General features: G+C 40.2%; 2 protein-coding genes across 2 annotated transcripts in view; one reads left to right on the top strand and one right to left on the bottom strand.

Annotated features, from left to right (window-relative positions):
* RANBP3L (RAN binding protein 3 like) overlaps window positions 1-17,575 on the bottom strand; it is a 289,492-nt gene that overhangs the window by 163,225 nt on the left and 108,692 nt on the right. The gene's annotated exons all lie outside the window — the stretch shown is intronic.
* LOC123580175 (40S ribosomal protein S6-like) overlaps window positions 11,782-17,575 on the top strand; it is a 63,719-nt gene continuing 57,925 nt past the window's right edge. The window contains exon 1 of the mRNA XM_045444523.1: window positions 11,782-11,907. Within this exon, the coding sequence (XP_045300479.1) occupies window positions 11,782-11,907 (126 nt within the window). The remainder of the gene's footprint in view (window positions 11,908-17,575) is intronic.

Genomic DNA, 17,575 nt, shown 5'->3' with positions numbered 1-17,575 from the left:
AGTAGCATAAGAGAATAGCCATCAAAGTAACATAGGAACTTAGAAGAGACTATCTTGACTGTGGGAAATTCATTCCCTCTTTTCTTTTTTCTTTTCTTTTCTTTTCTTCCTCCTTTCCTTTCCTTTCCTTTCCTTTCCTTTCCTTTCCTTTCCTTTCCTTTCCTTTCCTTTCCTTCCTTCTTGTTTGCTTGCTTGCTTTAACAAATGGCACCTACACTGGCCAGGCACTGTTCTAGAGCATCAGTATAGCAGTGAACAGAATAGACCTGTCCCATGGAGCTTCCTGTCCCATGAGCTGTCTCATGGAGTCTAGAAAGGAGAGACAAATAATAGACAATAAACATACCAAATAAGTAAATTAAATGTTTTGAAAGAGGCTTTACATGCTGAGGGGTGAGGGTTGGGAAATAGAGCTGAGAAAGGAAATAGTGCATTTGGGTAGGTCTCTGCAAGGATCATGACTTTCACACTGAATGGAAGGGGCTATTGGAGGGCTCTGAGCAGCAGAATGACATGACCTGATCAGCATTTTAAATAGGATCACTCTGGTTGAGAATGGCTTTGGAAGATGTTTAAAGGAAACATCAAAATCATCATAGTTAATGTGTGCTGAGTAGGTCCTACATGTCAGACATGTGATAATCCAGTGTCATGGATTCTCGAATACATTCTCCTATCAATGCTGTGGGGAAAATATTATCATTATCCTTAGTGTACTTACAAGGAAACTAAAGCTTCAAAGCTAGCCAGTTTGTTCAACACCTCACAGACAACAGGACATAGAGTCTCATATCTGTCAAATGTTCTGACCACTAGCCTCCCTGCTTCCAAGCAGTTCTGTTACACTGGGTATCACGCTTTCCTACAACTTTCTTTCGTGATATGATTTCCCGGTCAAAAATCTACAAGGGTTACCAATATTTGAAGCCCCTCTTTTGGGTAGTTTATGTACCATGATTTGAGCAGGAGCTCTCTGTTTCACCCAAGCCAAGAAATACCTAATTGTTATGGCCAAGGCACTACTGAAAGGAATACAAAAGATAAAGCGTTCCATGTCAAAGATGTAGTGTAATATAGCAGGAGTTACAAGATATATATCTGTGTTAAAAAAAAAAAAAAATCCAATTCATGCAGAAAGAGCCAGGCCAACAAGAAGTCAGTTGATTTTAGAACTCAATTCATTGTCCTTCAAACATGCCATGCCCATGTGTCAGTTTATGTCGGTTCTTGCACACTGGCCTTCACACGTCTTTTTATCATAAGATAATTACGTACTGATTGTTATCATCCCAAATTTGTAGATGAAGAGCCAAGCTTAGATATAAGTATTGCCAAGGTTGCATAGCAAGGTGGCACCTTGGAATCCTACACTGGGAATCCAATCTGGAGTTTTTGTTAACTCCAAATTCCATAGACTTTTTAGTATAGCTCACTGTCATTTAAATGGAGGGAGAGAAGAGAGAATAGGAAGGGGAAAAGAGAGTAAACAATTGTCTAATACAAGGAACAAATGACTGCCAGCAAAGTTAATGGCTGCCTAAAAGAGTGCCCAACTGGGCAGTGATGCAGGGTGAGATGCCTGTTACCCAAAGATGTAGCAACTAAACCAAACTTTAAGTAGGGAAAGCGGAGTCTGGAAGGAACCAGGTGTCAACATGGGTGAGGTCCCAAACCAGGGAAGGATCTGGCCAAAGTCGAGGTATGAAACCCAAAGTGTGGTGTTACTGGGAAACACAGCAATAGAAGAAATGAGGAGACTCTTGGGGAGAGGGTTGGGAAGTCAGGGTGCTGGATAAAAGAGAAGGAGGTATACAAAAGAGAAGGGCACAATGCCAGTGAGGCATCTTGGTAGCAGTTCTTGAATAGCATTATGAAGGAGCCACAGAACCTCTGTGAAGTTCTCAGACCAAATGCCAGCTTCACGTAATAGAACAGAATGACATGAGTAACAACAGGTCATCAGTTGACAGAAAATCTACGTGCAGGTGAATCCTCCTGTGCTCACATTGGGATTCAGAATGTCTCTCCTGGGTTGTCTAGGGTCTGGGATCTGAGGATGGACACTATTCCCTAGGGTGCCCGACCACACTGGGCCATTTTATGTCATTTTTTAACTCATCCACTGCCAATGTTACAGGACTCTTCCAAAGAGGTCGGTTGATTGATTTAGTGAACTAAAGTGTCTTCTCCTTGTTCCAAAAAGGATTCTGACATATATACTTTAGATGAAATCTTGTAATACTTTTATTCGAGTCCTTTTCTCAAACATTGGATTTTGTGAGGTTACAGCATTAAAACAAAGTCATTTAACTTCTACAGTTTCCCATACATGGAGGCTTTGAGGCTGTATGGAGAACAGTGTGCATGGTCTTGTAAACTCATATTTCTTGTTTTTAAACCTCAGTATTATTTGGGTTAAATCTCCTTAGCCCCAAATGATCAAAAGTTTTGGCAGTTATCTGCTTTATTTCACCATAATCAAACCCATGCAAGATTCTGAGGTCTGAAGAATGCTGTTTAGAGTAAAAATTTATAGTAAGGGACAGATCATTATATTCATCATCAACGCGGCTTACATCTCAGGCACTCTCTCTTCCTTTGCCAACACCTCATTGCTGCTATTATTCCATGCAATCACATGGCAACCCTGTGAACGGGGCAGGGCAGATGAGCAAATTGAGGCGAAGCGGGTCTGTCTAAAGTTACTCATTTTTCCTTCGTCAAAATTGCGTAAGTGCCCATCTCCTATTCCAATGGTAAAATGATACAGGCTGAGGTTAGGGATGTTCCCCTTCCTCTAGCTAGGCAGATAAACTTCTCCAAGGAGAAAATTAAGGAAAAAGCGAAGGCGCATTTAAATTTCAGTTTCTGGAAACAAGAGGACAAGGTATGGCTTGATTGGTAGCAACTTTGTCTTTAGTGACTCTTATCCTAACTTCCTATCTTATTACATGCAGCTGCAGAAGAATCAACCATCCTGAATGTAGCTTAAAGGGCACAGGAGGATTAAATAATGCATGAAGGATTTTCTGACAGATTTGTCAGACTTAAATTTTGGAACATGCAAGACATGGTTCAGAGTCCCTGGAGTGACAGGTCCAGTAAGTGATTACTCACACCCTGGATTTAATTTGTTTAAAGAAAAATCTAGTTCAGTTTTGAAAACTTTTACTTTCATTTTGCCATATTTTACAGTCTAGAGTTTCATTTCCAAAATGAAAGCCACTAAATAACTACTGAGCATTTGAAATGTTGCTAGTAAAAATTAAGATATACTGTATTAAAAACACTCCAGATCTGAAAGACTTTGTACTAAAGATAGAATGTAAATGTCTTATTAATAACTTTATATTGATGACATGTTGAGATGATATTTCAGATATATTGAGTTAAATAAAATATATTATTAAAATTAATTTTACCTGTTTCTAGTTTTTTTTTTAATATAATTTATTGTCAAATTGACTAACATACAGTGTGTACAGTGTGCTCTTGGTTTTGGGGGTAGATTCCCGTGGTTTGTCGCTTACATACAACACCCAGTGCTCATCCCAACAAGTGCCTCCTCAATGCCCATCACCCATTTCCCCCTCTCCCCCACACCCCCCCCCATCAACCCTCAGTTTGTTCTCTGTTTTTAAGATTTTAAGACATATCGGACAAAGGGCTAGTATCCAAAATCTATAAAGAGCTCACCAAACTCCACACCCGAAAAACAAATAACCCAGTGAAGAAATGGGCAGAAAACATGAACAGACACTTCTCTAAAGAAGACATCCGGATGGCCAACAGGCACATGAAAAGATGCTCAACATCGCTCCTTATCAGGGAAATACAAATCAAAACCACACTCAGATATCACCTCACGCCAGTCAGAGTGGCCAAAATGAACAAATCAGGAGACTATAGATGCTGGAGAGGATGTGGAGAAACGGGAACCCTCTCGCACTGTTGGTGGGAATGCAAATTGGTACAGCCACTCTGGAAAGCAGTGTGGAGGTTCCTCAGAAAATTAAAAATAGACCTACCCTATGACCCAGCAATAGCACTGCTAGGAATTTACCCAAGGGATACAGGAGTACTGATGCATAGGGGCACTTGTACCCCAATGTTCATAGCAGCACTCTCAACAATAGCCAAATTATGGAAAGAGCCTAAATGTCCATCAACTGATGAATGGATAAAGAAATTGTGGTTTACATCAAAACCTTAGAGGAGAAAGCAGGAAAAGACCTCTCTGACCTCAGCCGTAGCAATCTCTTACTCGACACATCCCCAAAGGCAAGGGAATTAAAAGCAAAAGTGAATTACTGGGACCTTATGAAGATAAAAAGCTTCTGCACAGCAAAGGAAACAACCAACAAAACTAAAAGGCAACCAACGGAATGGGAAAAGATATTTGCAAATGACATATCGGACAAAGGGCTAGTATCCAGAATCTATAAAGAGCTCACCAAACTCCACACCCGAAAAACAAATAACCCAGTGAAGAAATGGGCAGAAAACATGAATAGACACTTCTCTAAAGAAGACATCCGGATGGCCAACAGGCACATGAAAAGATGTTCAGCGTCGCTCCTTATCAGGGAAATACAAATCAAAACCACACTCAGGTATCACCTCACGCCAGTCAGCATGGCCAAAATGAACAAATCAGGAGACTATAGATGCTGGCGAGGATGTGGAGAAACGGGAATCCTCTTGCACTGTTGGTAGGAATGCAAATTGGCGCAGCCGCTCTGGAAAGCAGTGTGGAGGTTCCTCAGAAAATTAAAAATAGACCTACCCTATGACCCAGCAATAGCACTGCTAGGAATTTACCTAAGGGATACAGGAGTACTGATGCATAGGGGCACTTGTACCCCAATGTTCATAGCAGCACTCTCAACAATAGCCAAATTATGGAAAGAGCCTAAATGTCCATCAACTAATGAATGGATAAAGAAATTGTGGTTTATATACACAATGGAATACTACGTGGCAATGAGAAAAAATGAAATATGGCCTTTTGTAGCAACGTGGATGGAACTGGAGAGTGTAATGCTAAGTGAAATAAGCCATACAGAGAAAGACAGATACCATATGGTTTCACTCTTATGTGGATCCTGAGAAACTTAACAGGAACCCATGGGGGAGGGGGAGGAAAAAAGAAAAAAAAAAAAAAAAAAGAGGTTATAGTGGGAGAGAGCCAAAGCATAAGAGACTGTTAAAAACTGAGAACAAACTGAGGGTTGATGGGGGGTGGGAGGGAGGAGAGGGTGGGTGATGGGTATTGAGGAGGGCACCTTTTGGGATGAGCACTGGTTGTTTTATGGAAACCAATTTGACAATAAATTTCATATATTATAAAAATAAATAAATAAATAAATACATAAATAATTTTTTAAAAAGCAAAAAAATAAATAAATAAATAAGTAGACCTATCAAAAAAAAAAAAAAAAGAAAGAAAGAAATTGTGGTTTATATACACAATGGAGTACTACAGGGCAATGAGAAAGAACGAAATATGGCCCTTTGTAGCAACGGGAATGGAACTGGAGAGTGTGATGCTAAGTGAAATAAGCCATACAGAGAAAGACAGATACCATATGGTTTCACTCTTATGTGGATCCCGAGAAACTTAACAGAAACCCATGGGGGAAAGGAAGGAAAAAAAAAAAAAAGAGGTTAGAGTGGGAGAGAGCCAAAGCATAAGAGACTCTTAAAAACTGAGAACAAACTGAGGGTTGATGGGGGGTGGGAGGGAGGGGAGGGGGGGTGGTGGGTATTGAGGAGGGCACCTTTTGGGATGAGCACTGGGTGTTGTATGGAAACCAATTTGACAATAAATTCCATATATTGAAAACAAAAAAGATTTTAAGAGTCTCTTATGGTTTGCCTCCCTCCCTTTCTGTATCTATTTTTTTCTCCTTCCCTTCCCCCATGGTCTTCTGTTAAGTTTTTCAAGTTCTACATATGAGTGAAAACATATGATATCTGTCTTTTTCTGACTGACTTATTTCACTTAGCATAATACCCTCCAGTTCCATCCATGTTGCTGCAAATGGCAGGATTTCATTCTTTCTCATTGCCAAGTAGTATTCCATTGTATATATAAACCACATCTTTATCCATTCATAAGTTGATGGACATTTAGGCTCTTTCCATAATTTGGCTACTGTTGAAAGTGCTGCTATAAACATTGAGATACGTGTGCCCTTATGATGAATCAGCACTCCTGTATCCCTTGGACAAATTCCTAGTAGGACTATTGCTGGGTCGTAGGGTAGTTCTGTTTTGGGGGGGGTGTTTTTGTTTTGTTTTTAAGGAACCTCCACACTGTTTTCCAGAGTGGCTGCACCAGTTTGCATTCCCACCAACACTGCAAGAGGGTTCCCATTACTCCACATCCTCGCCAGCATCTGTTGCTTCCTGAGTTGTTAATTTTAGCCACTCCGACCAGTGTGAGGTGATATCTCAGTGTAGTTTTGATTTGTATTTCTCTGATGATGAGTGACGTTGAGCATTTTTCATGTCTTCTTTGGAAAAGTGTCTATTCATGTCTTCTGCAGATTTCTTCACTGGATTATTTGTTTTTCGGGTGTGGAGTTTGGTAAGTTCTTTACAGATTTTGGATACTAGCCCTTTATCTGATATGTCATTTGCAAATATCTTTTCCCATTCTGTCTGTTGCCTTTTAGTTTTGTTGATTGTTTCTTTTGCATTGCAGAAGCTTTTTATCTTGATGCAGTCCCAATTGTTCATTTTTGCTTTTAATTCCCTGTCTTTAGAGACATGTCGAGCAAGAAATTACTTTGGCTGAGGTCAAAGAGGTAATTACCTGTTTTCTCCTCAAGGGTTTTGATGGTTTCCTGTCTCACATTCAGGTCCTTTATCCATTTTGAGTTTATTTTTGTGAATGGTGTAAGAAAGCGGTCTAGTTTCATTCTTCTGCATGTTGCTGTCCAGTTCTCCCAGCACCACTTGCTAAAGAGACTGTCTTTTTTCCATCGGATACTCTTTCCTGCTTTGTCAAAGATTAGTTGGCCATACATTTGTGGGTTCAATTCTGGGTTCTCTATTCTATTCCATTGGTCTATGTGTCTGTTTTTGTGGCAATACCATACTGCCTTGATGATTACAGCTTTATAGTAGAGGCTAAAGTCTGGGATTATGATGCCTCCCACTTTGGTTTTCTTTTTCAGGATTACTTTGGCTCTTCAGGGCCTTTTGTGGTTCCATACGAATTTTAGGATTGTTTGTTCTAGCTTTGAGAAGAATGCCGGTGCAATTTTTATTGGGATTATTTCTAGCTTTTTAATGTGCTTTCTGTAAAATTTAAAATTATGTATGTGGCTCACATGAGTGACTTACATTGCATTTCTGTTGTATAGCAGTGATCTAGAGAACACTTCTTTTTCAAGAACTGCAAAGAGTTTGAGATATTACTCCACTTGCAAGCTAAGAAGTCATTTGGCCACAGTTTCATGGATGCTGGTAGATATGAAACTCCAGGTTCAAAGACAAAGGATAGTTTATTACTCACAGTGACAGCAGTAACCAAAGTATCAGCATACTGGCATGAGCTCACCAAGCCCCAGTTACCACGGATGATGTGAAGAGAGCTAGGTGATACTGTATTGCACTAACAGAGAGGAACTTGGAATTTGAAGAACTTCAATCTTTGATAAAGCACAGTTGGCAAACCTGCCTTTGCTCTGGGGGAAAACACTATCTCTGTCTTCCAAGGGTGTTAACTATGCAAACATCCTTGAAAAGATACTCCAGACAAAACGACAGTTCATGCATTGCTTTCAAGGTGTGGAAAAGTGAGAGAGACCCATGGGGAACTGTCTACCAACATTCTCATTCCTATTAGTTATTTTTCCCCTAGACTATACATTTCTCCTTGTGGATGTTATATTTTTCTCAATTAATTAATATACATTGTTAAAAAACATTATTAGCCCCTAACTCGTTTTAGTTTTCTAAAGGCTTTGCAATTTCCTTATTGAATTGTACACCACGATGTGTCTTAAGCTGTACTTCCCTTCTCTGAAAAGAACTCATTTTCCTGAAATCATCATATTCAAAATGTACTTAGTGGACCATTGGCAGTGTTGTAGGAATGTAATACAGGAATACAAAAACTCAACTGAAATAGTCTGATTCTCTGGGCACACACATTTAAGAAACATTTGGAAGCACTGGCACTTTAGAAACATTTGTTTAACTAAATAGTGATTGGAAGTCTCCTCAAAGACTTGACTCTGGATAGAGTCTCAGTTCCCATGACAGCACACAGGTCTGAACAGGCTCTGCCTTGCACCCTGGAATGTTGCACCTTCAAAGCGTTTCACCAACATCAAGTAAGTGGTTTTCACAATGCATAGGTAAGGTTGATCATTAAGTACTATTATCCAGATATGACTGGTTTAATTCACTTGCCTCCAGCACCAGCAGCCAAAGTCAAAAGCAAGAGATGAATCCAGAATATCTGGCTTCTACACTATATTAACATCCCTGGACCATGTCTATTTTTTGCACATAAAACCACTCCTTCCTGTTCTTTTAAATATACTCAGTAAGTAACAGCTCATTCGGTAATAGTACATTTTTCTATACCATTGCTTATAGACTATTTTATTTCTTTTAAAATTGTTACAACCTCACTTTTAACTTTTTCATTCATTTAAATAGGTAACAGATGCACACATGAAAACAAAAAAAAAGGTAGTAGGAGGTGGAATATAATAAAAAGTATTCTTCATTTCTCCTCTATCAGCCAGCCACCTAGTTCTCTCTGGAGGCAAACCTTCTTAATGATTTCTTGTGAATATCTCCAGACATAGATCACACATTTACAAATCTATCCCTTATATTACGTAGTTGATATGCCTGCCAACCATACTTTTCTGTATCTTGTTTTTCTCACTTAGTTATCAATTTTGGAGATTATTCCCTATCGATGAGCTTAGTGTTTCATTCTTTTAACTGTACCCTGTTTATTTAATCAGTTTCCTATTGGGGCAGGTAGGTTGTTTCCAGTCTTTGCTATTCTTTACTTATTGAGCCAACACTTACCCAGTGATTGTCTCGTGCCATGCTCTGCCGTGACTCTCCTGGCACTTGTATCACTTTCTGCACATGCAAATAAACCAGAAGCACCGTGCTTTTGCTACTTTCTAGCTGTCTTTGGCCAAACTGCTGAGCCTCAGTTTCTTTATCTACAGTATGAGAATAATAATAGTACCTAGTTCATAGGATTGTTGAGAAGAGAGTAAAAGACTCAAATATATATAACATATAAATACATGTTTGTATATAATCTGTGCAAAGCATGGTATCTAACACAACGTATGTGTATTCATTGTAGCTATAATTTGCATTTCTCGAGTGAATTTGAGAATCTTTTGTTATTAAGCCTATTTTGTTACTAAGTTGTTGATCTTTTACTTACTGATTTATCAAGTGCTTTAAAAGTATAAATTATAGGGGCGCCTGGGTGGCTCAGTCGGTTAAACGGCCGACTTCGGCTCAGGTCACGTTCTCGCGGTCCGTGAGTTCAAGCCCCGCATCGGGCTCTGTGCTGACAGCTCAGAGCCTGGAGCCTGTTTCGGATTCTGTGTCTCCCTCTCTCTGACCCTCCCCCGTTCATGCTCTGTCTCTCTCTGTCTCAAAATAAATAAACGTTAAAAAAAATTAAAAAAAAAAAGTATAAATTATAGGGGGTCCTGGGTGGCTCAGTTGGCTGAGAGTCCAACTTCAGCTCAGTTCATGATCGCATGATTTGTGAGTTCAAGACCCACATTAGGCTTGCTGCTGTCAGCGTGGAGCCCACTTTGGATCCTCTGTCTCCTTCTCTCTTTGCCCCTCCCCCATTTGTGCTCTTGCTCTCTCCCTCTTTGAAAAATAAACATTTTTTGAAGTCTAAGTTATGTGTATACACACACACATACACACACACATATATATAATATATCCTTTGTCTATGATATAAGTTGAAGATATTTTCCTAGTTTGTAATTTGTCGTTTCATTTTATTTTTCTCACCCTGTAGACATTTTTATTATTATAGAATCAAATTTCCCCATCTTTTTTATATGACTGCTGGATTTTGCACTCCATTCAAGATCTTTCCTTCTTATTGTGAGATAATAAGAAAAATTATTTTCTTTTTTTTTTCTGGTATTTTATTTTCTTTACAGTTAAATCATTGATCCATCTGTGAATTATTTTGGTCTTAGGTGAGCCAAGAATTCCATCTTCTTTTTTCCAGATGTCTGCTAGTTATTCTAATACCATAAAGGTAATTTAAGGGAAAAAATGGCTTAATGTTGGAGAGTTTTACAATTTACTAATAGTACAAAATTTATTTTGCCTAGTGTGTGTTCTATGGGAAGAGGAAGGTGTGTGTGGCCTTTCTCATCCAGCTCGTTATTAGTAATATAAGTACTTGTCATTGAGGGCCAGGGTATAACTGGCCCATTTATTTACTGATCAAGGTATACTAGCACTTGAAAGGAGGATACTAGAAGATTTACAGCCAGAGGACCCAGCAAAGCTGTGCCTGGTTTCTGACCCACTATGAAATCACAAATGTCATTGTTTTAGCCACTAAGTTTCAGAGTGATTTGTTACCTAGCAATGGATAATACAATGAGCACAGATGAGCATTGCAGAAGTGAGAGCCAATGGCGGGTCCTTTCTGATTGCTTCTATTTTCTCAGTGAAGAAGGTTATCTGCTGAGAGCGAGGAGGCAGCAAGAGATAATTGAGGTTTGAGGAGAGAAGAGAAGGTATGAAACAGAAGCATGGGAGAGTTAATAGGCCAGGGAAGTACAGTATGACTGACAGGCTGAGATGAGTGGTATGAACGTAAAGCAAGAACAGCCAGCTCAGCTGTGTTGTCTGCAACCATATTCGCGTGCAGGGGTACATGTACAGAGGATTGGCTGTGGTCAGAGCCAGGGTTTTGCCAGATGAGCATGACAAAGAAAGCGGAGGCAAAGGAACTAAGGTACATATAAAGGAATGAATATTATGACAGACCACAGACTATGGCCTGGATAAGTAGAGACTGAAGGAAGTAAGAAGATAGTATGCTCAATTGTTACAGGTCCTAGCAATGGCAAAAAGTATTTAAAATTAGGACCTAGAGGAATAATAGGAAGTGATATACAATTACGTTAGAAAAAAACATAGCATCATGTAAAGTTGAACACATCGATTCTGCTCCTACAAAAACTCTTGCAAATATTTGCCAGAAGATATGTACAAGCTATTTATAGCAGCAGAAATAATGACATCAAAAAGCTGGGAAGAATGAATGAATACATTTTGGTATATTCACACCACAGAATATTATACAGTAGTAAGACTACACCATAGCCATTGCACACAATATGGAGACATTTTATGCATAGAATAGTAGATATATTGCAAACTCCAAATCACTACATGCAGTATGATATCATATATATAAAATTCAAGAAAAATAAGTAAGCAACATGCTGTTTAGGAATACATGCATATATGATAAAGCCATTTTAAATATCAGGGGAAGTATAAATAAATAAATAAATATCAGGGGAATTAAAAATGCAAAATTAGGGCTTATGGATACTCATGTAGAGGAGGCAAGGAAATGGGATAGAGAAGGAAGACATAGTTAGATGAAAATAAAATAAAAAGTGGTGCTCAAATATTGGGATGCTTAAAATTAAGATTGCAGAGGGGATAAGATTCTTGGTAAGGACAGGGTCATGTGCCATGACCATGCAAGTGAACGGCTGAGGTAGGATGGAGTATGAGATACTTGGAGGGGAGGAGGTAAAGGAGCTGAAAGGCCAGTATACTGGAAGATTCACCTATGTGGATACTGCAATCACCAAGAACAGAGTAGACATGGTGTCGGAGAAAGTGACAGTGAGCCAAGAATGAAGGGAAGTGACACTGGAGTCATTAGTCGTTGTCAAAAGGAAGGTGGCAAATGATATAGAGTCCAATATTAAGAATTTCAGTGCTGCTCATTTTTTTGGAAAAGGATGGGACAATGGCTTGGGAGCAGCAATAAGCAAAGAGGACATCAATCCTATGCCAGGCCAAGCGGTGCCAGAGATGTAGGAGAGAAACCAGCTACCTCTATGAGCGACTGCAGTGGGAGCAGTGTCCTTGGGGAAGAGCCAGTTAGAAATGAAAGGGAAAAGGCCATGAGGAAGAAGAGTTTCCTGTCTGTATACACGGAGTTCCAGGGGCACAGAGGAAGAGTTTTGATTTCTGGAAAAAGGATGAGAGATGGAGTCACTTAAGATATTCAGATTTTTCAGAAATGAGAATCTGGGAGACGAGGAATGACCAGGCAGTCTTGGGTGTCTAGTGGTAACTGAATTACATGGAGGGAGGTCAATCCAGAGGGTCTCGAGGAAGATAATGCCACTGAGATGGGTGTTGGTGGATAGGGAAGAAGGGATGTCCTGCCAGAAACATGCAAGAATGTCTGAAGCCTGAGAATTTCTTCCGTACCGTGCTAGAGGCAGGAGCCTGGGGAAGAAGTACTGCATTGGCCTCCATGTCATCCTGCTTTAACCTCCTGCTGGAAAATTGATGTCCAAAGGAAAGTGAGGATGGCTCCACTCAGATCTCACCTTTTCGTGTCATCCCTTCCTCATTCTTTCCAGAATCACAGCAAAAACCATGCGGAGTCTGCCAGCTGTTACATAATATTCATCATTCCTTTTATTCGTCATATCCATCAAATCCATTGAAATTATACCCAATGGCCTAAGACACTGAGCCTATTTTCAAAACCAAAACCTCAAGCATAAAACAAGCAAAAGACCACTCATATGAAAGCTGGTCCTATGCATCAGGAGCCCATCTTATGGGACAAGGAAAGGGGCCAGGAAAGAGATTCCTCCACTCAGGCATGGATGCAATCTGGGGGTCCAAGATGCAGGAGACCACTGTAGGATTTGGCAGATCCCCTTGGTTGTGCCCAGCATTCTTCATGAGGTATTTTGTACAAGGGCTTTGGTCTTGGCAGGTCACTCAACCCTGAAGGGCCCAGAGTAATTGCATCATTCAGTAGTGTGTGTCCACAACGGACCACAACCCTCCTGGATGGTTGATGTTTGAGAAAGCAAGCATACATGGACAATGGTTAGAAAATCCAGCCATGTAATTGGAGGCTTATGATGTAAATAAGGCACCAACCTCGCTAGTCCCAATGAGGGTGTTGGCAGACACCCAGCTTATGAAACAGCAGCAAGAGAGGGTCTAGCACTCCCTAATGTCAGAGATGGAAATTCTGTTCCTTGTGTCCTGTGGTGGCAGGGAGGCTACCCTGGACCAACCCTGTTGAGTAGGCTTCAAGTCAGGTGTGCTGGTCCTTCCAAAGTTTCTGTGAAGTGCCTAATAGTATTTATAAATTACTTGTCTGCTGAAATAAACTAGTGTGGTTTCTTATGTTTGCAGTAAAAGCCTTGATACCATTTTTTAAAAAGATTTGTACAGGCAGAGAATTGGGGGCAAGGAATTCCAAGGTCAGGGAATGGCACAAGGACAGGCAGGCATGCAAGTGTGAAAACTCAGAGTGTGTTGTTAGAAATATTTGCTGATTTAAACCTTGGGGTACAAGTGCCCCTATGCATCAGTACTCCTGTATCCCTTGGGTAAATTCCTAGCAGTGCTACTGCTGGGTCATAGGGTAGGTCTATTTTTAATTTTTTGAGGAACCTCCACACTGTTTTCCAGAACGGCTGCACCCGTTTGCATTCCCACCAACAGAGTTTATAGCAGCACTCTCAACAATAGCCAAATTATGGAAAGAGCCTAAATGCCCATCAACTGATGAATGGATAAAGAAATTGTGTTTTATATACACAATGGAGTACTACAGGACAATGAGAAAGAATGAAATATGGCCTTTTGTAGCAATGTGGATGGAACTGGAGAGTGTTATGCTAAGTGAAATAAGTCCTACAGAGAAAGACAGATACCATAGGTTTTCACTCTTATGTGGATCCTGAGAAACTTAACAGGAACCCATTGGGGAGGGGAAGGAAAAAAAAAAAAGAGGTTAGAGTGGGAGAGAGCCAAAGCATAAGAGACTCTTAAAAACTGAGAATAAACTGAGGGCTGATGGGGGGTGGGAGGGAGAGGAGGGTGGGCGATGGGCATTGAGGAGGGCACCTGTTGGGATGAGCACTGGGTGTTGTATGGAAACCAATTTGACAATAAATTTCATATATTAAAAAAAAAAAAGAAATATTTGCTGATAGGTGTGGCGGAGAAAGTAAGGAACTTGAAACTAAGTATTGGATGGTCATTCAGTTTCCTGGCAAAAAGGAACACTATAAAGCTGAAGCCATACTTTGAGGAACAGAGGTGTGTATCAGAATCGGATACTAGCTATGATGGGGAAGAGAAAAGTGGCATAAGTGGGTTATGTGGCTTCACAGCGGGTGGGGGCGTTAAGCAAACGTAGAGGGCAGCGTGGTATGGTGGGAAACGACTGGACTTCGTCACACTTCATTCAGATCTTGGTCTGAATTCTGTAATTCTGCGACCACTTATCCATGACCCCGTATATATTTTATTTAATCTCCCTGACCCTCAGCTCCCTCACCTGGAAAAACAGGAATAATAAAACCTACTGTCCTAGCGTGATTAGCTTGTGCATTCCAAGGGCAAACAGGTAGGCCAACTAAAGCAGATTTATTGGTCCACTCAAAAGAGGGAAACCACACACCAGAGAATCATGGGATATCTCACCAAACAAAGGAAAAGATAGGTTTATTCTAGGGTTTGGGGAAAAGGTAGAAGTAAGTAAAATTTAACCGAAGTAGTATGGCAGTAGACTCAAAGAAGTCAACATCAAGTGTGGGCTGCAAAGTGAAAGCGGGGTCTTGTTTCCTTGGCAACTACAAAGTTAAGATGGATGTGAAATGCTGGATCTAAACCCTCTTATCTCAAGCTCTGCTCCTGGGTTGGAAACCAAGACTACTCCTCTGTGTCAAAGTGATTTAAATCCTCTGGTCAAGAGTAATAAAACTATTCTTAACCAGTTTTAGTTCACACAGTAAAGTTAGTAAGTAAGAAAGCAGCGGTCACTCAAAGAAAGGAGTTATTGTGATGCTTTGAAGCATGTGCTTGGAGGAAATATGGTTTTCTATTAACTCTGCAACTAGCTTTATCTGTGTTTTTTATTCTAGTCAGTTGAAAGACAGAATCTTACCATCCAAGCTAATTTTTATTTTCTCACCCTCCTTCATTGCCTAAACAATGAGAAGATCAGCCTGAATATTTTCACATTATTCTGTGAAATCCAGATCTTCACCGTTGTCTAAGTCCCACTGATTAAGTGGCTGTTTGGAGGGGAGGACTTAAGACAATCCTTTATATTTTTTTTCATTGTAAGATGAGCTGTTGAGTCATTTGATGCGACAATGGCTTTGTAGTAGCACTTAGGACTGTAGATCACATATTTGAGCAGTACAACACAGACAAATATGAAGAGAGCTACTTCAAGTTTGTAGTACACTCAGTCGCCAGATCACATGATTAACATTGCATAAAATTAGTGTAACACTATCACTCATACAAACAAAATTTGTCACAGGGAATTTTGTTAGTATCTGAATATTCACTCTCATTTATACTTAAGTATTCTAGATGTGACTTACAGTCACACTTTCTTTGTGTGCTTTGCATATTGAGCCCCAGCCAGTTGAGGTTTAAATGTTTGTTTTTCCAAGAACAAAACGTAACAATAATTAATGCGATCACATGGGTGTATACAACAACTCACCAAGCTGTGCAATGAAGATTGATACCCTTTATGTTTGCTACCTCTCAATTCAAAAGTTGTTTTGTTTTGTTTTGTTTTTAAGAAAAAATGTCATTGAGGAGAAGTTCCTTGCCCAAGGTTGTGCAGCATTTTATTGCAAGAATAAAATGCAGCAAAAAGTTGCTTGAGACCAATTGTGTAAATTCACTAACGTTTGAAAGTTCTTAACTTTCAAAGGACTTGTCTATAAGTCCTGCTTGTAGACAGGAAGGTAATAACACAAACAGAACTGCCAAAGATAAATAAATAAGGAAGTGGGCTGACAGCATGTTTGAATTTTAAGAGGATATAACAGCTGGCTAAGTAGTTGAGTTTACAGTTTGGACTTACGTTGTCTGATTCCACAGCTTGCACCGTCAACTTCTAAGTTATTTTAAATGAATACAAAATATGTAAGTAACTCCTAGTCGACTGAGAATATTTTACACAGAGTGCCCTTTAGAAAAGTTGGCTTGCCAGTGTAATGGACATTAGATGATAGCCCAAATGCATTAGAAGGGCTAAAAAATAGTTGAGATCTTGCATTCAATAAAGAAAATATGAAAAGAAAGCTTGACATTTCTCAAGGTTTTGTGATCCCCAAAGGAAGAAATAACTGAAAGGAGAGACGAGTGCCCTTAAATATGTGAAGGTTCCCCAAATGCCAAGTCAAGAGATATTATACTTCAGCCTGCTGCTGGTAGATCACAAAACACCACGGCTCCTGTGGGGACACATTCTTGCGGTCAGGAAGAGACAACATCTTGATCTGTTGAGTGCCTTTTTTGCTGAATCTGAAAATGAAGGAAGTACATTTTTTTCCTAGTGTTGTTCTTTATAATCTACTAAAAAGTCTTGAGTCAGGGTAAATTAGATAGCCTCAGACTCCCCTCCTCTCCCGTATTAGAAGAGGCCGACCAATGTCCACTGCAGGCCAGCCTTTTCCAATGCGATGCTTCCAGGATTTGGGGATCCTAAAGCTGAATTCTTCACTGACTGGAAGCTTCTACTCAAGGTCTCACCAGTGATGGGAAAATGGAGCATGCTGCCATTTGCTGCATCCCACAAGTCTTCTCATGACAGTTGGGGGAATGGAGGCTCAACTGCTCGCCGACTGTTCACAGCATCACTCACCACTCCATTAGGTGACCCATGGAGCCATGCACTGCATTCCCCACAGAAAGCTACCTAAACACAAGTCCTGTCTTCTAGACAAGGGGCCAGCAGCCTCTCGGCATGGCGTGTTGGCCACCCCGAAGACAGCAGTTCCTGGTTAATGTGTACCTAAAGTTCCAGTGATACTTGTGACCTTGCACAAAAATTTAATTTTAATATTCTTTCGATTGTCACATTACATAACTACAGATCTCTGCTACTTCACATCTCAAAAATATGACCAAAAACTGGTTTTACTTGTTTACATCACAATGGTAAGAATTCGATTTTTTTTTTTCCCAAATACTTCTCAGGCTGTTTCAAAGCCTGGTTTGCATAAAATATTCTGGTAGATAAATTGTAAGTTACTAACTGACAAATATTATGTCTAAGTTTATGCACAGCCTCTCAGAGTGGCATAGTGACTCCTCTTTCACCCCTCGTGTAGAGGGGACAGTGAGAGCATAGGTTGAATCCAGAAGTCTCCACCTCCACCGGGGGGTGCTGCAGAGTGAGGTGGTGGCTGTCCTTCACCAGGAAGGGTCTCAGACCCCAGAGCAACACACCTCCTCTAAGGGTCAACTTTGGAAGGAAAGGAAAGGGTATAAGGAG

The sequence above is a fragment of the Leopardus geoffroyi genome, chromosome A1 (assembly GCF_018350155.1).
Source record: "Leopardus geoffroyi isolate Oge1 chromosome A1, O.geoffroyi_Oge1_pat1.0, whole genome shotgun sequence".
NCBI classification, from domain to species: Eukaryota; Metazoa; Chordata; class Mammalia; order Carnivora; family Felidae; genus Leopardus; species Leopardus geoffroyi.
Note: the sequence above shows the minus strand (reverse complement) of the source record. Positions and strands in the feature narration are given on the sequence as shown.